Here is a 22,295-nt window from a genome sequence, read left to right as displayed (position 1 = left end):
TAAGGATCTCAGATGAAGCACTCTGAAGCAACTCCAGCAAAAATATGAATAATATCCACAAAATGGCCTGACAAATAATAATAAGCACTTAAGGATCTCATATGAAGTACTCCGAAGCAACTCCAGAATAAAAAATATGAAGAATATCCACAAAATGGGCTGACAATCCAGAACGAAATACACAAGTCCCAACAGTCACCTAAATGTCAGCAGCCATTATCAAAGGTTAAATCAAAATCATGCAGCAGCCTTCATCCTGGACACACACAAAAAAAACATCAAAGAGCTTCGACATAGTTTGAGGTGACATCTATATTGTACGGCAAGTCTGTGGGGACAATGCAAAGCTCTTTCATTTACTCTCACTTCAGACTGCTTTTTATTTGACCTTACATATCAAAACCAAGGCCGAGTGTGCGGGGCGGCCCTAGAGTCTCCTCAAATGTGCGCGAGTGAGTCGTACGAAGGCCCTTTGAGTGCGGTCATCCTAAAATAACAAAGGAGGAATAAGAAAGGAAGGTGGCTACGTCCCTTTCGTGAGGAGAAACAAAAGAAGGAAAAGCAAACCTGCTCCTCGTCAGCTGTCCGGACAGTCCTGAAACACGTCGCCGTCGCTGTTCGTCTCACATCCATCTTGTCTCGGCTGTCCTAATAACCATTATTCCCTTGTAGATTTGGTCAAAGCCCCCGCAGGGCGTTCTATAATTTATTAGCGCGCTTTAATGGCTTCTACATCACGGTAAGGATCAGTCAAATCGTGTGCTTTCAGGTCATGGCTCTCAATTTTTCATTATTCTAGTGTTTTATATCTTTTGGCTGCCAAGTCTGAGGCCATAGTATTGTGATGCACAAGTATAGTAATTATTTCCCGGGCCTGAAAGAGTCTAAAGCAATCCAGAGCGCTACTACCGCGTAAGCAGATTTTTTTGCTTCCAACTTTCCTAAACACATCTGATTCAGCTGATAAAGGCCCTGAGGAGCATCTGGTGAGTGGCCTAGAAAGCGAGAACGTAACAAATAAAACACAAGCTATTTATCTGAGCTTTGCTAAACAAGCTTCAAATACATAAAGTACCAGACTTTTAACAGTCACAGAAGAACAAGTCACAATGTACATGGTTAGGAAAAAACAAAGTGGCATTTTGCAACCATTCAGCATTTTGGGTTTAAGATGCAGCAGACGTTTGCAGTATCCAGCGCTGCCCGCCGCTTTAAAAACTAGAGATGCGCTGATATCGGTGCTATCTGTACTAAAAGAAACGGCTGATACGGGGGCCGTTGCTCGCTCAGATGTAACAGCCTGCAGATAACCAGAGGGCAAAGAAAATAACACACGCTGACATCTGATTTGCTGTTATATATAAAAACAACTTCAAACGGAGTCAAGAAGGAATTTTGAGTTTATGCTCTAGTGCTTTATGTTAACAGTGAGTTGAAACCGATTATTAATGCGTTAAACATGCCCGATCAGTCTCGTGTTACTGCACCTGAAAATTGCAGCGCTATTAAAAATACTCATATTGGGTACTGGAGGAGATCAAAATATATTTAAAAAAATAACATGTCTAAATAGTATAATACTTGAGCTATCCCTTGAGGAAAAGAAGTACACTTAAGCATGATCTTAAAAAGACTAATTATTAAAATAATTTCATAATTACTTGTATTCTATCGTCTTTGTAAATATAAAGTGTACTGCCGATTGTATTGACAAGCATTTGTCATGTTCTTTCTATTGAAACTTGTATGCCATGTATTTAAATATATTCGTAAACACATATTTGTAATGAAGTTGCAATTAAGTACATTTAAAATATATTACCTTTAAATGTAATATCGAACAAACACACTATAGTTAAAATGATCAAGTACTTTACATGTGCTTTAGTATGTTAATCAACACATCGAAATAAGTGTATTTCTTTCAAAGCATGACAAAATATTATTAAAACACAATTAAATTGTACTTTAGGTTACATTTTATTTGGTAACACTGTTTTACACTGTCACATATGTTACATGTACTTACCATAGTAAGAACAGTAACTTGTGCATAATTACATGCAACTAACCCTCAAACAAACCCTAATTCTACCCTAACCCTATAGTAAGGACATGTACTTAATATTTCTCAGTTCTTAAATATATAATTACACTGTAACAATGACAGTTACAGTGTAATTATATATTTAAGTACTGAGTAATAATAATTAACTACATGTCCTTACTATAGGGTTAGGGTTAAGATTAGGGTGTGGTTGAGGGTTAGTTGCATGTAACTATGCACAATTTATAGTAATTACTATAGTAACTACATGTAACATGTGTAACAAGGACACTGTAAAATACACTGTCACCGTACATTCATGTACAAATTTCAATTTGATTTTATTACAAAGTGCCCTTTTTAAAAGTGTACTCAAGTGTGTCAAGAAACAGAGGCACTGTTTCAAATGTACTTACAATGGCCGCCAAGTTCGCGCAGACCATAGGGTGTCCCATTTGTCATTTTAGGTTTCAAAAGCGTGCTCGTGAGCGCCCCCTTTGCAGTCGATATCTGCCCTCGATGCGCACTTTTGCCAAGTCTGCAAGCCCATGAGCTCTGTAACAGATTACTTCCCAAAAGTGCGGACTCGTTGGAAGACAGCAAGAGTTTATGGTGCCATTTGGGACAGGGCCTGAGTGAACTCTTTAAGTACACTTAAGTGGCCTTTTATTAATATTATAATATCATTATTATTAAAGTACAGTTTTTAAAAATATATTATTTGAAGTACACTACAAATGCATACTAAATACAATTAAGTGCACTTCTTTTTTTTCAAGGGATGATAAAGTGATAATACTGAAAAATGGGTCATTAAAATGTGGCTTTATCACTCCAGACTTGAAAGAAAGCCTAATAAAGCTCATATTACAATACTGTTAAAATTGGTTGCTCATCTCAGAATTACATTTTCACACACCTATTACTAAAATTACATTTCTGATAATAAAAAATAATGGCATTTCTTCAGTAAACCAAATCATTATGACTGCAATTAAGTCTTAAGTGTCTAAAGGCTTAATTCAATTTTGAACATCTCTAGCATATTTATAAAAGCCCAATAATTTCCTTCATGTCATTATGATAATTACTATATCGTTGTGAGTGTAGACAAATTTACCTATAACTTCTCCTAGTGTTAACGCAGATGAAATGTCACAAAATCTGTGAATGTAGCACTGTGACCATCATGAATACTGGAGGCTTTTAGCTGCAACATGGTGTCTGGAGCAAACAAATACAAGCCTTGTGTGTGTGTGCACGCTAAAACATAGATAAGGCACAGAGACAACTCTTGAACAAATAACTGAAATGGTAAGCAAAGGCTAAATATTAATTAATGATGTGATTACAAACAATCAAACAGTAGCTTAAAGGGAACGTTCACACCTTCTGTCATCATTTACTCGCTCTCATGTTGTTCCAAATTACTTACTTTCTTCTGTGGAACACAAAAAGTGAATTTTTAAAGAACATACTGGCTGCTCTGTTTAATATAATGAAAGTGAATGAGGACTTCTGACACTGACTTGCTATATGCCTAGTCATCTGAAGTGATACAATAGTTTTAAGCAGCATACTGTAATGTAAGATGTTAAAGGGTTAGTTCACCCAAAAATGAAAATTCTGTCAGTAATTACTCACCCTCATGTTGTTCCAACCGCGTAAGACCTTCGTTCATCTTCGGAACACAAATTAAGATATTTTTGATGAAATCTGAGAGCTGATCACTTCTCCATAGGCTGCTAGGTGACCGAAACTTGCTGGCCCAGAAAAGTTATTAAAGAGATCGTTAATATAGTCCAAGTGACTACAGTGGCTCAATCTTAAGTATATCAAGCGACGAAAATACTTTTTGTGCGCAAAAACAAACAAAAATAACGACTTTATTCCACTATTCATTTCCTTCTCTCTGGGCCTCTAGTTGGTTCACGTAGTGTTTTTGCGCTGCGCGTCTGTGTTACACGTCATCACGCATCACACACATGACCAGCGTCGGCCAATAGTGAGCCTACGTGGTGACGTGTAACACAGACGCGCAAAAACACTACGTGAACCAACTAGAGGCCCAGAGAGAAGGAAATGAATAGTGGAATAAAGTCGTTATTTTTGTTTGTTTTTGCGCACAAAAAGTATTTTCGTCGCTTGATATACTTAAGATTGAGCCACTGTAGTCACTTGGACTATATTAACGATCTCTTTAATAACTTTTCTGGGCCAGCAAGTTTCGGTCACCTAGCAGCCTATGGAGAAGTGATCAGCTCTCAGATTTCATCAAAAATATCTTAATTTGTGTTCCGAAGATGAACGAAGGTCTTACGCGGTTGGAACAACATGAGGGTGAGTAATTACTGACAGAATTTTCATTTTTGGGTGAACTAACCCTTTAAGTACTTTTCCATTGCTGGTTCATAAGAATATAAGATAAACAATATTCGATTCATGAACAAATCGTTCTTTCGAGTTCGAGTTTAATCAGTTGATCCTGTTCACAAAAACAATCTTGTTTGTCACGGAATGTTCTCGTGTCTCATACACCCGGCACATGCGGCGCAACTCAAGTGTTTTTTACTAGTTTCAGCCCGACGCAGTTATCATTTTCACGTCCTGCACCACGTTGTTTAAATAGGAAATGCATTTGCGCCTATTTTTGCGCCCATGGGCGTGCTAATGCTGAAAACGAGGTGTGTTCAGGCGCACTGTTGGCGCGATGCTATTTTGATGCAACTGAAATAGACTGCGCCATTGACCAACTGAAACCTGGTCTAAAGTCAATGGCGCAATATTCTTTTTGTTATTTAAAGAGCACGTTAGTAATTTGCGCCTATAGGCGAGTCCACAAAGCACGTCCACTCTGCTTATTAAACACACAGGGACGCACACAAACTAGCCAAATATGAAAAATACAAGGATTACAATGTAAAAGATTAATATTGTGTACATAAAGATTTGGTGGAATCCTGCTTGTCCCGTAGATGCTCGCACACGAGCAGATCCGTTTCCTTGCTAGAGAAGTCTTCAGTCTTTCCACTTGCAAATTCCGCCTTGTAAATAGCGAATCCAACATGGCGCGAACGCAACTGGTTTTTAAGGGAATGGGAGATGAGACTCTGGTTGGTTTATTGCATGTTACGCCCAAAACACACCCATTCCTCATTAAGAGAAAAGGGACAACCCTTTTAGACCATGCGCTGGGCACGCCAACCATTTTTCCCGTCGTTAAACTAGCAAAAGTGGTTTCGGACACGCCCTAAGTGAACTTTAGACCATGCGCTTAGATCTTTAAAATAGGGCCCTCCATCTCCATTCGTTACAGTTGCGTGGGAATAAGCGCTCAGCACCCAAAATTCCTCCTTTTGTGTCCCACAGAAAAACAAGTCACATTGCAACAACATGACAGTAAGTAAATTATTTTTGGGTCAACTAATCCTTAAATTAATGATGTGATAATTACAAAACAATCACAATTTTACCCAACAGAAGCTTAGTAAAAAGCAAAAGGACGTTAACTGCTTTGGCATGTACATGGAAGTAAGGCATTTGTTCTTAGGGATCAATGAGAAGATGGAATCTTAGTGCAGTAATATGACTCATCCCACCTCACTTAGTTTGCTGCAAAAACCTTCATCTGAAACCTTGTTAGGGTCTCGGATCACTTGCAAAGAGACAATGATACACAGTACATAACATGCACATGAAATCCGACCACCGTGACGCTGACGTTTTCCTGTTACGTTCCTCGAACGGTTTGCTGGGCATTGCCTCAGATAACTACGGAGAGATGGATCGATAATCTTGCCTCAGAAGTGTTTTGGTGCACCTCTCCAGCGATTCCACTGCGAGGAAGAGCACGGGCAATCACACCGGTCAGAGGAAGTTCGATCCTTCAGACTGTTAACACAAAGCCGGTTGCAGTGTCGATAATGCGATGATAGAAAGCAAGGAGGCTGGGATGGCGTTGGGCCGCCAGGCTCTGGACCCTCGTACGCTCATACCTGGAACATGGAAAACAGGTCTTTAAGATGCTGAAGAGGATTAACTTGTGATAATGAATACAAATAGACTCGGAAGCAATAACGAAAGGCATCATCAGGACTCGACTTTTGACATCTGTGACTAAAAAGAGATGCGTGTAAAATTTGAAGAACAGTCAACATTTGAAGTGGATCAAAACTTTTTATCAAAGTTATACATGAATTTTGAACAATACCCGTTCTTGTCTTAGGGCAACTTTGATGAACTTTTTTGATCCACTTCAAATGTTGACTACTGTACTCGTGGCCTCAAGATAGTATCTCGTGGCCTCAAGATACTATATATATCTTGAGGCCACGAGATAGTATCTTGAGGCCACAAGATAGTTATAATTAATTTTTTTGACAAAGTGGTACTAGGGGGGCTCCGTAATACTACCATAATACTATTGAAGTCAATAGCTACCGTAACTGTTTGGCTACCAGCATTCTTTAAAATATCTTCTTTTGTGTTAAACAGATGAAAAAAAGTTGAGAGTGAGTAAAAGACAGTATTTTTTATTCTTGTAAATATGTCCTTGTATCCCTTTATTAAGAAAAAAGTAATTAAGTCATTTAAGATGTTAAGTTTCATTGCGCCCCTAAAGTTTACATTTTTCAACTTAGAGCACATGTGCTCCTTAGGAAAAGAAGGTAAGCGTCAAGCCCTGATCGCTGGGAATTGAAGGATGAAATTATAGTTTTATCAGTGTTTAGCTCTTAATCTGGTGGTGGACAGTCTTGTGCTCTGAGCGGATTTACATCGACTTACAGTAGACGCTCACTGAGCAGTTTTTCCCCGTTCTAAATGACTAATTAATGCTAAAGCAGGTTGGAAAACCTTGCTATTGGCACAGCTAATAATTTCCAACATTAACAACCGTAAAATCCAGGACTTTTTCGTGAAAGCGAGGCATTGCAGGCCATTAAATGAAAAATGTGAACAATAAGCCACAGAGTACAGTCGCCCCTTGCAGTTGCATCAGCCTGTGACGTTATATCCATGGGGGAACGGAGACGAGCGGGACAAGATAGATGGTGAGAGCTTGGGCTAGTTAATAAAGATCAGACTGCTTAGCCCAGTGGAGAATAAAAGGTGTACGAGGAGGACACATCAAATCAGTGAGAACTCATTTGGAGATGCGCATTAAACTCTGTGGGCTGCCGTAACAGAACGTCTACGCTGCAAACTGCACCTGCGCTGCTAACTCGGGGGAACAGGACGAGAACATTATGAGGTCAACTGTGCATTGTTTATTTTATAGGGGCCTGTGTGTTTAATATCCCTTGGCATTGGATATTTATCTTTTACATCATGGGCCTTGAAAAGCGGAGGGCAGTGAATGTGCTTTGCACACGCCTGCAGGTTTAACTCATGCACGCAAATGTAATATTGTGTGAGGATGCGGACGTGAAATAAATGAGCCGAAATATAAACAACTGATACAATTGAATTCATAAATCAGTAATTTTTCTAAATTAACAACAGGGATATCAGGAAGGCAGCATTTTTTTTCCTCCCTTGAGCTTGTTGCATTTTCATAGATGTCCTAAACGCGAGGGAGGGTGAACGCCGTTTCACCAAGTTTATGAACCTGGATCAACATCTTTGTTGATCCTGGAACAACATTACAATCAACCAATCAGATTTGAGGGACAAGTTTACAGTTTATGTCAAGTTTAGGCCATGTCCACACTAATACGTTTTCGTTTGAAAACGTATATTTTTCTCTCAGTTTTGGCCTTCCGTCCACACTGAGGCCCTGTTTACACGAGAACGCTTGCGGGTGAAAACGTAAAAATATTTTATCAGATGTGCCTTTCGTTTAGACGGCGACGGCGTTTTTGGGGCTTAAAAACGCAAAAAAGTGAAACCACCCTCCAGAGTGGAAATCTTAAAAACGCTCTACCGTCGCGTTTCCGTCTAAACGGTAAAAACGCAAAAGTTTGCTAGACAGTGAAGGCACCAATCAGTGCTTCACATTGCCACCTAGCCGCCTGGAGTGCATACTACATCGAATTTCACACACTTTTGCGTCACCATATGCACGCAGATTTCCCCCCCATAACGCTCGTCTAAACGCAGAATAAAAAGTGATCACTTTTGCGTTTTCTCTTCAGATCGTTTCCGTGTAAACGTAGCCTGAGACGGCGTTTTTATCAATGAAAACAAAGCTTTTTTGAAAACGCACTCCAAAGTGGATACATTTGAAAACACCGTTTTCACATTGTAGTGTGGACTGTGAAACCGGTGGTATTTAAAAACGATGACGTAAATTTAGTCATGTGACGCATATTGTACCAATAGATATTCATGTTTATACCAGTATTGTGTTATGTGCTATTCATTTCACACTGTTGCTAAAAATATTCTACATTGCACACTCTTCATATCACAGTCCTGCAAAGATGACAGAATTTACTCACATTTGCTGTCCTGCGGCAATACATGAGAGCAGTCGCGTTTTAGACCAAACATATGGTGACTGCGTGCGACCTGGACCGCATCAGTGAATGGTGAGATATTTTATTAAATAAAATGATCCTGTCAGAAGAATTGCGCGATAACTTCATTATTTATTTCTCCATCTGAATCATATCAGTGATCTTTTGTGGGGTTTTACGCATGTGCAGTAAAGGTGAATTTAGCGTTTTTCAAAAGTTTCTCATCCACACTGAAACGTCCGAAAACGCCTGAAAACGCTATAGTGTGGACGGAGAGCGTTTATAAATGAAAACGCCGTTTTCAGATGTATCCGGATTAATGTAGACGTAGCCTTAGGCTTACAACCAGTGTTAGGTGCTTCTACATCAGTGTTATTCAACTATCATTTCCATATGATTTTAGGGATAACTTATGGGTAGGGTTAGGTTGAGGGGTAAGGATAGGGTTAGGACAACATTTTTGTACAGAAATGTTGTTCCAGGATCAACAAAAAATTATGATCCAGGGACATGTCTAGGCAAAATCACGGTGACCTGAGAGATCTGTGAGTCAGGCATTTGTTTAGATTTGTTCAATTTTCAGAAAGAAAATTTTATTCTATTTGATAGAAAAAAATGTAGGGTGGGACTTATTTTGATCAAATGGGAATTGATTGGATGGTGAAAAGACGGTGTTGCATGCCATATTGAGCTATTTCCTTAATCCGGAAACGGTCTAAATAGAACTGAAACATTTGTGATCGGTAAGATTTTTATATATTTTTTAAATAAGTCTTACTCACCAAGGCTGCATTTATTTAATGAAAAAATACAGTAAAAACAGTAATGTTGTAAAATATTAAAATATATAACACAACTGTTTTCTATTTGAATTTATTTTAAAATGTAATTTATTTCTGTGATCAAAGCTGAATTTTCAGCATCATTACTCCAGTCTTCAGTGTCACATGATCCTTTAGAGATCATTCTAATATGATTTGATGCTCAGGTAACCATTATAATCAATATTTAAACAGATGTGCTGCTTAATATGTTTGTGGGAACTGTGATACATTTCTTTCCAGAATACGTTGATGAATAGAAAGTTAAAAAAGAACAGCATTTATTTGAAATTGATTTTTGGGACACAAATTTCAATTTATTGAAATGATGAGATTATAGAAAAATAACGTGATCTTACTAAGTTTATGTATGTTGATGGGTTCAGTTGGCATGCCTTCCCCGCCGTCGCTCAGCGCTCGTATCTGAATGATGTAATCGTCATCTGCAGGTAGGGTGAGCTCCACTGAGGTCAGATTTGTTGTTATTGAGTTAATTTCTTTATGCCGGTTCCTCCTGTAAGTCACCTGGAGAGACCAAATGAGAGAGGTGCTAACAACCTCTTAGATTTATTCAGCACAAACTATTTTAGTCGATAAAGGAAGTTAAATCAAATTATCATACACTGTGGGGAACCGCAGTGTTTATTAGTACACCTGGTGTTTTCGCTATATTATACAGCATATATGCTGTAGATCTGCGTTAGAAATTAGTTTTATTTTTAATTTCCGTTACCACAAAGGTGGGTAATGGTCCAACAAGAGAAATAATAGAAGCACTTTAATATAGTTGTTTCCTGAATGCTCACTGGAATAGAACAAGCTAATAGGATTATGTGAAAATAATGCCTCACAGTTTGGCTTTGAGGTTTACATTGCTGGGAAGCACTTACCTGATACCCGGTAACATCTGACTCCATCTCCAGAGAAATGACAGGTTCCCAATGAACAGTGAGCTTCGAGCCAATCAGGTTCCACTCCACGTTCAAAGGTGGCTGCCCGGGTGCTGAGGGGAAACACAGCCATTAGTTACTGTGCACGTGTGACAACATCACTGAGAAGGAGAGAAAGAGAGGCGCCTGGCTGTCTGTTTGTTCATTATGTATTATACTTACACAGATAAAATGAAAATAAATCTAAAAACGACAATTCTGTCATTCCAAACTGCTGAAACATTTATAACACTGCTCTTTTCCACACACACACACAAAATCCTTCCATACTCCATGTTGTCCATTTGTACATTATATCTTTGGAGGTCATATGAATATATAGCACACAAGTTAAGGACTACTTTAAAGGTATTTTTAACAGTATTTTTGCTTTATTCTTCGTGAACATTTATTTAAATGTCTATCAAAGATTTGAGTGAATGATGACAGAATGTTATAACCATTAATCCTTTAAATATAAAAAGACTACCGTTCAAAATTTTGGGATCAGTAAGAATGTTTTAAAAGAAATTAATACTTTTATTCAGCGAGGAATCATTAAATTGTTCAAAAGTGAGAAAGACATTTATAATGTTACAAACAAATTCTATTTCAAATCAATGCTGCTCTTTTGAGCTTTCTATTCATCAAGTAATCCTGAAAAAATACATCACAGTTTCCACAAAAATATTAAGCAGCAAAACGATTGATTCTTGAGCAGCAAATCAGCATATTAGAATGATTTCTGAAAGATCATGTGACACAAAAGACTGGAGTAATGATGCTGAAAATTCAGGTTTGATAAATTACATTTGAATATATATTAAAACAGAAAACCTATTTTTATTGTATTTTTGATCAAATAAATGCAGCCTTAGTGAGATTGAGACTCTATTTTTAAAAACGTACAGATTTCTTTATCTTGTTTAAAAAATAAAATTGACAGTTCTACATTTACAATACTTCTACAATTGTAGAAAATGCCACATTAAGGATTTTTATAAATCTGCAGAAGAGGCCTAAATGAACGGTTAACTGAACAAGCGTATACTCACGGGACTTCTTGGTGGTCACATTGATAGTAGGAGAAAGAGGGCCAGTGCCCGCCGTGTTGAAAGCGCTCACTGTCAGGAAATACTGAGTGTATCCTCTCAGACTACTGATGTTAACCTTGTTCTGATTGGCAGACACTCTGACTTTGCCCATGGTCTCTGGTTTTGTATCATCCTCCCAGTACACCACCTGATTTCAAGAGCGACGGAGAGAAAGCACAGACTGTGGGATCTAAAGACTATAATGCTACGGTGCCATTATGTTCAGTGCATGAGAATCATTATACAGGAGTATTCTTTCCTTCACACATTGGGTTTGGGGTGACATGGATGAAGAGTTTCAGAGAGGAATGTGTAATGTGTTCTCTGCCCTTAAAAAGATGAAGAAAAGCCATTTCGCCCATGCTGCAGAGAGGGCCCCCCATGCATACGGTAAAAACAGGGTGCCCTATTCTTATTTCCAAATGGAGTGTTTCCATGGGTACAGGGGAACTTTGAGGTGCAGCGTGGGAGATGACAGGCTCTGACAGAACCCACGGTGCATTTCAAAACCGGACAGAGAGTCATTTCCATTTAGAAGAAGGGACGCACCTCATAGCCCAACACTCTTTCTGGGGAAGTGCTGAGAATGTGCCAGTTCACTTCAATTTCAGTGGCAGAAATGCTTCTGGCCCACACGCCGTCTGGAACGCCACTGGGCTCTGTGAAGAAAGATAAAAAGATGAATACATAAAGACAGGAGAGAAGAGGAGGAGAAATGAGAAGATGAAACAAGACAGAAAGAGAAGAGAGGAGGATGCAATGAAGAGAGATGTAAACAAGACAAAAACTAAGACAAGATATGTGATAAATCGAGAGAAGAGAAGAGAAGAAAAGAGAAGAGAAAACAAGATTGAAAGAAAAGAGATGAGATGAGACGAGACAGGAGAGTAGAGAGTAAAATGAGAAAGAGAAAAAGAGAAGAGGACAGAAGAGAAAAAAAGAGAAGCGAAAACTATATATAAGACATAATGAGACAACACTGAAAGAAAAGAGATGAGATAAAATGAAGTGCTCAAGAGAAGTGAAGAGACTAAAGGAGGCGAGAAGAACTACGATGGAAATGGGAGAGAAGCCGAGATGAGACTAAAATAGATGAGAAGAGAAAATGAGACAAGACTGAAAGAGAAGAGACTAGATGAAATGAGGACAGGAAAAGACAAAAAGAAAAGGGAAGAGGACAGAACGAAGAGAGATGGATATGAGACAAAACTGACAGAGATGAGAGGAAATAAAAAGAGCAAAGAAGAAACGAGAGAAGACAAGATCGAGAGAAGGGAAGAGAATAGAGGAGACGAAAAGAGAACAACTAGGATTCAAGGAGTGAAGCCGAAACAGAACTGAAAGAGAAGAGAAGATGAAACGAGACAAGACAGATAGAGAAAAGACGAGATCAACGATTCGAGCTGAGGCAAGAAGACCAGAATGAGACAAGACTGAAAGAATAGAGATGAGAAGAGAAGAGGATGAGAGATGTAAACAAGACAAAACTGAAAGAGATGAGATGAAACCCGAGGAGACAAGATGAGAAAAGATGAGATCAAGAGAAGGGAAGAGATGAGAAGAAAGGAGAGAAGCCAAAACAAAAAGACTAGAAGAGAAGGGATGAGAACAGAAGCACAAATTTGAGGCTGATGAAAATCATTTGTAAATGCCTGATGCAAAACTCTTTTGTCTCTAAAATGGTAAATTACCGGTCTTTATTTTAACAGGATAGTTGAGTGACACAAAGGAATAGTATCCGAACAGGAATTCAATTAATGCTGTAGCTTCCTGACACACCGCTGTCTTCCCGTCACTCCACGCTGTAAAAGCTCATCTCAAACAGATCCTAACCAGCTGAAAGATCCTTCCAGCACTGGTGCTTCAATTGCTGAGCAAAATACTCTAAAACCACCTGACATTTACAACACAACAGTATGTACATGCTCTACTTTGTAGTTACTGGAAAAAGGAAAATTGCACATTTGGACCTTTTGCAAAATACCAAATACACTTCCTGTTAAGAAATGATGAATTATTGCTAAAAGAACAGAAAATTGCCACCAATCGTGTTGGAGAAACCAATAAAATTATACACCATTATGTAATCTAAATCTTTAGCCTATCTCTCTTTTCCTTGACCATTTGTTATAAAATGCCATGTTCTTTCAGCACTGCAAATAATATAGTGCTGGTGGTGAAATAATCAATTCCAGCCTCTGTTCTGTTTTATGCACCTTACAAAAGACAGAAAAATACAGAAAAACAGCAAAGAGAAAAATCCATTGAAAACACTGGAAATGACTGAAAAGGTAAGCATTTGTGCAACTGAAAGTCTCACCATTCTCAGCTGAGAACACAATGGTAACGGGGCTGAACGGTCCCTGGCCTTTGGTGTTGTAGGCACCCACTTTGACGCTAAATGGAGAAAAGGGCAGGATGCTCTCGTTCCGGTACACGTAGCGGGACTGAGCCGGTACGGAGGTGACGGCGTGTGTCCAGTTGACCTCTCCCAGCGGCCGCAAAGCGATGATGTAGCCGAAACCATCTCCGTTTTGTAGGTCTTCAGGCACAGGCTGGGAGGGAAACAAAAAACTATAGTGATATTAAAACATACAGACCAGATTCGGCCTCAGGTTCACACCCAGTGCCTTTCCAAATCCCACACAGTTTCTGCAAAGTGATGCAACCTCTCGAGAGCGCAAATGAACCGCTTTTTAATATACAACCAAGTCTGAATTGAATGCCATTACGGAAGTAAAGGGCCCAGATGGAAAACAGGCTTGGCTTTGACTGAGGTAATAAACACCTCCATTCAATTCCATTTAATTAGCCAAAACTATTACCTCGCACAGAGGGAGTGATAATATAGACAGATGACTTACCTCCCATGTTATTACCAACTCTGACTTGGAGCCACCCCCACCTCCGACATCGGTGGGGGCCGTGTCAGGAACTGCGAACAGGAAAATAAAGAGAAAACCGCCATGTTTTCAGAACTGCAGATTCAGTGCAGCCTTTCTCATTGTTTCTTTTTTTTTTTTTCATTTTACTCAAAGCCTCATTGTCAAGTATCAAAAGAAACAAAGCTCCGGTCCCTTAGCAACTGCTTTTAAAAGATTCTGTGGGCAGTGTCTGAGTTAACGGGCTTTGTTTCTAGTGAATTTCACCATTTGCCAAGAGTCTCTCAACAAAAATGCTCGAAGAATTCATTCTATATACAAAGAGGCACTTGAGGAATGGCCATTTGAAGAATACGGGGCACTTAAACATTGGTGGATTCAACATCAGACAGCACACCCACAGACATCTGATACATGCTTCACACAAAACTGGATTGCGCTTTCTCGATCTGGCAAGCTCTGTTCTGATTGGCTGACTAATCTGATGTGGAATTTATACATTTTGAGGATGAAATTTATCACTGGACTTGCCAAAGCTTGTCAGCTTAGTGGCATTATATCAACTCAAGAATACTCCGAGTGATTCTGTCAGTTATGTCTGTGAATTGTCAATTTTGGTTTCATGATGATTTTGCTTCTAGTTTGCTTCTGACCACTTGGTTTATCGGGTCAACAAATTTACTAACAAAAAAGTGAGTTAACAAAAGTTGTTTTGATCAAAGTTTTAATCAAAGTATCCTGATAATCATGATTTCCACAAAATATTAAGCAACACAACCGTTTTCAACATTGCTAATTATAAGTAATGTTTCTTGAGCATCAAATCATCACATTAGAGTGATTTCTGAAGGATCATGTGACACTAAAGACTGGAGTAATGAAGCTTTGACAACACAGGAATAAATTACAATTTAGATTAAATTAGAAAACAGTTATTTTAAATATTTGCAATAAACATATTTCACAATATTACTATTTTACTGTAATTTTTGCAACATTTCTGAGCAAAAGAAACTTATTTTATAAATATTAAACAATCTTACCAACCCCAAACTAAAAGTAATGTAACAAACTGTATCAGCCATAATGATTTGAATGCAGTTACATGCAAGTCAGAATGTGTATGTCATGTTGTGAATACACCCTTTCTGTAACAATGAACTAATACAGACTAATCCAAAATAACTAATCCATAAAGAATTTACAACACCGTATTACAATTATAGTGTACTCATTACAATCTTATTTCAGTAGAAAAGTTGCTATTATTTTGCCTAAAATTAATGAATGACATGAACGGCATGACGGAAACACAATTTAAATGTTATTTTCTGATATGGCTTTAATAAAAAAAGGGTAACACTCCACTTCAGACATTCTTCTAACTACAAGTAACTTTGCAACTACATGTCAGCTAACTCTCTTTAGAGTATCAGTAGACTATCTGCTTAATATCTGCTGACTCTTTATTGTGTTGTTTCCCCCAACAGACATTTTACTGACTATAAGTAACTTTGCAACTACATTTCAACTTATTCTACTAACCCAAACCCCTAACCATGACCTAACAGTCTACTACAGTTTACTAATACTTTAATGAGAGTTAGCTTATATGTAGTTACTAAGCTACTCATAGTTAGTAGAGTGTCTAAAGTGGACATCAATATAAAAATATTGTATAAATGAGTGCTGGGCAACAATTAATCGCAATTAATCACATCCAAAATAAAAGTTATATATGTGTGTGTACTGTGTATAATCATTTTGTATAATAAATACACATATATACATGTATATATTTAAGAAAAATGTGTTATTTATAAATAATATGTTTATAAAATATAAAATATTTATGTTTATATATAATATAAATTATGTAAAAATATATGCAAATATTTCTTAAATATATACATGCATACGTGTGTTTTTTTATATCCAAAATAATTATACACAGTACACACATATATTATGTAAACACAAACTTTTATTTTGTATGCGATTAATCGCGATTAATCGTTGCCCAGCACTAGTACAAATGCACACTGTTGGTGATTCACCTGCATCTTCAGTTCTTGTTTTAAGAGATGCGGGACTCGGTTCCCCCACGCCAACGCTGTTTCTGGCCAGCACTCTGAACTCATACTCCACCCATGCGTTCAGATCCACCACAGTTGCCGTCAAGGTGTTGCCATCGATCACCTCCGGGACTGAGAGCAAACAGAAAAGCCTCGGTTTAACCATAAAGACCTGGATTACACAGCGCCGAAAAGTCAACAACAGCAGCCTAATTTTGAGCCAATGTTTACAGTAAGCCAGAAATGTCAAGACACATAAAAAACGTGTTCTGTTCCATGTCTCTTTCTGGGTGGGATGTTGTTCCAATGAATTGGAATTCGAGCAGCAGGGCAAGAGAGCAGATTAAGTCGTTTTGCGTTAATACTTAGAGGCCCTTATATGTACTCAAAGCGAGCATAAGCTTCTTTCTAAAAAGCATACGAGATGTGCTATGGTAATTTCAGCCTCTCGCTGAATTGATGCTCCGCTTGACTAGCTTTAGCTAATCCTGTATTGTTACCCGTGTTCACCGCTTGCCAGCCCACTGTGAAAGCTGTCTTGGCCTGGATGATATAGCTTGTGATGGGGCTGCCATTATCCTGGCCGGGTCTCCAAGAAAGCTGAGCCGTGCTGTCCGTGATCTCCTCCACTGTTACACCATCTGGAGCTCCTGGGGGACCTGATTCAATCAGACAATTAGCAGTGAATTAGCAATTAGAAATGAAGTTACCTTCACTGACATCTAACCTTACTCACCCCCCTGCCAGGAAGCTCTCCTCTTATCGCCTCACTAAAGCTCTGTGATATAAGACCAGTCTCTAAAAGGTGTTATTACATTTTAAGCTGTTGCTTTTGTGGGAACACTAGATCTCTTGGAGAATCACAGTGAAGCTTTTCAGAGGCTTGAGCGTTCAGAGCTGTTTTCTTAACAGCTACAGCACGTCTGCAAGCAGGCATTTCTCTCTGCACATCTTTAATTGGTTCTTCCAATTAAAATGTGCAGAGAACTGTCTTGCTTTGTCAAATTCGCACACGTTTGGGGGAAAATATAAAGAAGTGAAGCATAATCTTTTGTGGTTTTGTCAGCGCGGGTCACTCGTAGCATCGCTTACGAGATCAGACAGTCTTTGTTTCTCACTTAAAAAGCCCTGTCAAACGTACATTCATTTTTCTTCGGTGAATCTCAACCTTTTGGCACCAAGGCCCTCCATTGTCCATAACAATATTCGCAAGCCAGCCACTCCTAGTTTCTGTAATTTAACAGCAGAATTTCAGAAGTTTCAGAAGCTGAATGCTCTTTAGGTTTCCCACTCTTTTAACCAATGACTTTCCCAGTTGTTCATGATTTACTGGATAAAGATTAGGGTTAGTGATTTTAAAGAATACTCACAATTTCTTTTGATTTTATTGTAGTATTTTAGAGCTCGTCATAACTAGAAAAATGTATATCCAGTGCTTTTATATTCCCAGTTGAGTTTTATGATTATATGAATTTACATGACTTTTCCATATCTAGAAATCACACGTTTATAATTTGGCAAAGGAAAAAAAACAAACAAAAAACTGATTAAAATAGGATAGGTTTCATAGGATAGGTAAAATAGTAAGTAAAATAAAAGTAGGTAAAATAATAATAGGTAAAATTGGTTAATTAAAATTGGATATTTAGTTGTTTTAGCTTGTTTTGTCATAACTGAAATCATTTTAAGTGAGGCCCTTTAGTTAAACCAACTGGTTTTATTTGCACGCTACAGCCAGTTTTTACTTGCGTTTTATGCTTGCAGCGATTGTTACTTTTACAGCCTGTGATGCTGTTATAAAGCATTATTATAGGCTCTGGCAGTAAAAGTTGGCATGCCAATCTAATTTCAATTGAAAGTTATTGATCCGGCTGAAACTCATTTGTGACCTTTGATCAACAGCTTTGATATGTTCCTCTAATTACATCTAATGGAACATGTAATAACGGATCAATTCAACAGACAGATACATTTCCATGGCAAAGCAAGGACAGCATTTTTGTCTTTCTATCAGATTTTCCTTCTAATTCCCAACCCTACATTTAAAGCTCCCCCAAAATCCCTTGACCGTCGTTCTCTTACCTTTCACGATTAAAATAGCCGCAGCCGATAAACTCTCGACATCCGTGTCGACCACACAGACGTACTTTCCGGCGTGTTTCAGCTGTATATTCCGTATCATCAAATCTCCAGATGTACTCTAGAGATATAAACAACACACATACGCATTACTATCCACTCTATCAGCAGAGACTTTAAAGCGACAGGAAGATGTGTGAGTTGTTTGCTATATTCCCCAGCAAGTGATTCAGTAAGTGTAGACACCCTGCTGGGTTTGGGAATGAAAATGTGGCCCAACTCCACAGCTAATGGATGACTTTTGGCAAAGGCTGTTCGCTGCTACATTTGAAATGTCCGTCATGGATAAACATTCCCTCTGGCCAACCCTTAGGCTCCTTCGGCACCGCGCAGAACCCAGCTACCAAACTCACTCGCTAATTGGCTAATTAGAACTTAATCACATTTAAGAGGTAGTGTGATTGGATTCAGTGTGCCGAAACCCTGTGATACGAAACTGCGCAAGTGATGAATACTAAATCCACACACGCCAATTAAATGCCTTTGCTAATCTAATAAAGATGAAAGTTGTTCATAAGAGTGGAGGTGAGCTTTAAAAGTACTCAATCAAGGGAATAGATGAAGTACAGGTAAAGTAATAATTATGTCCACATATAATCATGACGATACATGTAAATATCAAGTAAAAAGAGCATCAGAATTCTCAAACATCATAGTTATACTGTCTTTTATATGTCCATGCAGCAACATGTAGTCCACAACAAATTTCCTTTCAAGGACAATAAAGTATACCTACTACTACTACTACTACTACTAGTTGTAATCAAAATGAGCACCTTAATTACTGGGTCGTTAAAAAAACGATTCACCAAATATGTAATAATGATTGGCGAAACACTCATGCATTCAAGGGTTAATTCCTACTTTATTTCCCCATCTGTCAAAAATCTTCATTTTAATAGAATGGATTCTTTATTGCTATTCATAGACGCTCGGATGTTGAAATTGTCTGTGAAGTCTTCTGTACGGACAACTTCACTAATTTAATAAAAGGCGCTTAGATTTCAAATCAGTTAAATTACATGAGATAAGATGTGTGCTCTTATCTAAGGGTGAGATTGTGGTTGGCAAACAAGAGGTAAATCTGCAATTTCAGCTGTAAGGACATTAGGCTACAAATTTCGTTTCATTATGGAAATGAGTTCATCCAAGCTGTGAACTTCATGCTGATAATCCTACAAGACGGGTGGCATCGGAGAATTCATAAGAACCGGAATATAATTATCGAGAAGAATCACCGGCTTAAATGAAGATGAGTGCGTTTCCTACAGTATGCGTGTGTCCAGTGTCGAAAACCCCCACATTTTGAAATGATCAAAAATAATTTTATTTTACCATTGCTTCCAAAATGCAGAAAACAAACTAATTTAGATCCTTTAACTATGCAACCTTATTTGAGAAAGAAACCATCTTTTTGATGGCTTTGATTAATAAATCTGTTTAAGGATTGCTCAGTTGAGTCATGCACATCCAATATTGACCAGTCAGTCCTCATTAGGGCATTCTCTCAGTCATTACTATTTCCAGAAAGACGTCATTACATCCCAGAGAAAAGCAATCTGAGATCTGACCATTCAAAAGCCTTATGAGGATATTACACTTGAGATCCTTGAAGGCATAACTTTGATGGATTGATTTTTATTCAGTGAAGAGGAGGGAAAAGAAGCTCAAAGTCAACATAGTGGGTTGCAGTGGAAGCAACAGCTAAAAGCTCGAAAAGAAAGTGATAAATTGATTCCTGAAGTCTTCCACATTTTAACAGTAGGTCTGGTTCATAACACAATGGAAGCATTGCACAGTAAACTACTGGGATTCATCTGTTTAGAATCTGACATTTGCTGAGTATAAAAAGTATAATAAATTAATTTGTTGTAAGAGTTAGTATACGGTACCATGACATTTAAGGTGCACTCAGTATTTATCTCTTTAGAAAGGTTTTACACAAAGAAATTTATAGTACTTTTGATCAATCGGTTTAAAATAATGTGAATTCACATTGAGTATGAATCAAACTCCAGTCATTTGAGAATCCAAACAAAAGTTCTTTTTTTCCCAATTAAATTAAATTAAAGTCACCATGAAAGCAAAATTGACAATTCTTGTTTTTATGGAATATTGCAGTATTAATTATAAATGATTTATCCATGCACATAACTGATTTTTTTTTTATTCACGTGCCCTCGTGAGCTTTGATCAAATTAATTCCCCTCCCTCTTGCAGTGACGTCTTCTCTGATGACGTGTTTACTGGCACAAGGGCGGGACAACCTGTCACTCACATGAGATCGACCAATAGCAAAGCACAACCATCCAATCAATTCCAATAGACAAAATCATATCCCGCCCTACATTTTTTTCTTGTTAGAGAAGCCGTTTCACTTTGATATATGTCACGAGAGGGAAGAAAAGTCTATCACAACTTCCATTTCATGCTGACTTTGAATTAAAATGAGTTCAAGACAACTGCCATAAACAAAAACAGCAACATAAACCAAAAAACTTACTGAGTGCACCTTTAAGAGACTGTTTGGTGAGGTTGAAATGCTTGATATATGTGGAAAATCTTTCTCCAGTTTTATGACACAACAGTAGACAGAACAGAATATGGACAGAGAAGATATCTAATAAAATATGACTTACCCCTCCCACATGCTCATAATGCTGGTCCAGTTTATTGAGGAGCTGCCCATTGAAGGCCCAGGAGAATGAAACTTCCAGAGCAGGGTCACTGGAGATCTGGCAGGGCAGTACAATGCTCTCCCCGACGATGATCTCCATGTCCACTGGACCCTGGGTGATTTGTGTGGGATCTGCTCAAAATCACACTCAGCTTTATTCAATGGCCAGTCATAAGGTTGATTCAATCAATATTAAATGAATAATAAATACATAAATTCTCTTGCTTAACCACAAAATTAAATAGCCAATTTTTTCAACCTGATCACATAAGGAAACCATTGTTGTAAAACCTGAAATTGCTCTATGTACAAGAGTTCTGAGCCTGGAACCAAACCAACCAATCACAACAAAGATACCGTGGTAAGAGACAGTGTTTGTATTAATGAATGATCTACTAATCCCATGATTAAGCATTGCGATGGACTTCTATAGAAGCACATTAACAACCGTGGAGCTCAAAGTAGGTCTGTCTTGAAAGGTTTATACAAATATCGCTAAAACCCCATTTCTCTATGGAGAAAATGAATGGGATTTTTACTTCCACCCACTTGGTAGGATGATAAAGCTTTATCTATTATTTTAGGGAAAAGACTGTCACTCTCACAGCAGAAGCTAAAAAACACACTAAACACACTCTTTTATTTATAAAAAATATATAAAACATTAAAATAAAACAGAATTACTGTTATGATTGTAGAATCGATTTGTATGGAAGCTTGTTTCCGCCACAAAATAAAACATTTTAAAAGATAATTACGACTTTTTATCTCGCAATTGTGAGTTTATATCACGCAATTCTGACTTTATAACTCGCAATTGTGACTTTATATCACACAATTCTGAGATAAAAAGTCAGAATTGCGAGATAAAATTTTTATAAGATAAGATACGATTTTTATTCTGAGGCGGAAACAAGCTGGAACATATAGAAGAGATTGTCCTTTTAAAAAATGGGTTTTAGTTATGCCTACAACTTGCTAATCAGTTTTAGGTGACATCAAGGGGAGGGGCATTCTCATAGTAGAGAGCATCTGATTGGATAAAAAAAAGACCAGAAACATGCCCAAAAACTCCCCATTTGGGGAGTGAATTTTTCTGTTCTGTAAATTAAAACGTTTAAATAGAGTGATTAACTCTTATTTCAAACAATCAAGGACAAATCTATTTCTATT

General features: G+C 37.9%; 1 protein-coding gene across 1 annotated transcript in view; it reads right to left on the bottom strand.

The window, feature by feature from the left end:
* Nucleotides 1-4,428: 4,428 nt before the first annotated feature.
* cntn3a.2 (contactin 3a, tandem duplicate 2) overlaps nucleotides 4,429-22,295 on the bottom strand; it is a 66,134-nt gene continuing 48,267 nt past the window's right edge. The window contains exons 13-23 of the mRNA XM_084098929.1: nucleotides 21,085-21,254; nucleotides 18,389-18,506; nucleotides 16,807-16,965; nucleotides 16,289-16,438; nucleotides 14,214-14,284; nucleotides 13,670-13,904; nucleotides 11,899-12,008; nucleotides 11,311-11,497; nucleotides 10,217-10,329; nucleotides 9,686-9,851; nucleotides 4,429-6,042 (exon numbers count right to left, since the gene is read on the bottom strand). Coding sequence (XP_083955055.1) covers nucleotides 5,942-6,042; nucleotides 9,686-9,851; nucleotides 10,217-10,329; nucleotides 11,311-11,497; nucleotides 11,899-12,008; nucleotides 13,670-13,904; nucleotides 14,214-14,284; nucleotides 16,289-16,438; nucleotides 16,807-16,965; nucleotides 18,389-18,506; nucleotides 21,085-21,254 — 1,580 coding nt within the window. The 3' untranslated portion in view covers nucleotides 4,429-5,941. The remainder of the gene's footprint in view (nucleotides 6,043-9,685; nucleotides 9,852-10,216; nucleotides 10,330-11,310; nucleotides 11,498-11,898; nucleotides 12,009-13,669; nucleotides 13,905-14,213; nucleotides 14,285-16,288; nucleotides 16,439-16,806; nucleotides 16,966-18,388; nucleotides 18,507-21,084; nucleotides 21,255-22,295) is intronic.

The sequence above is a fragment of the Abramis brama genome, assembly GCF_963993115.1.
Source record: "Abramis brama genome assembly, chromosome: 22".
Lineage (NCBI taxonomy): Eukaryota > Metazoa > Chordata > Actinopteri > Cypriniformes > Leuciscidae > Abramis > Abramis brama.
Note: the sequence above shows the minus strand (reverse complement) of the source record. Positions and strands in the feature narration are given on the sequence as shown.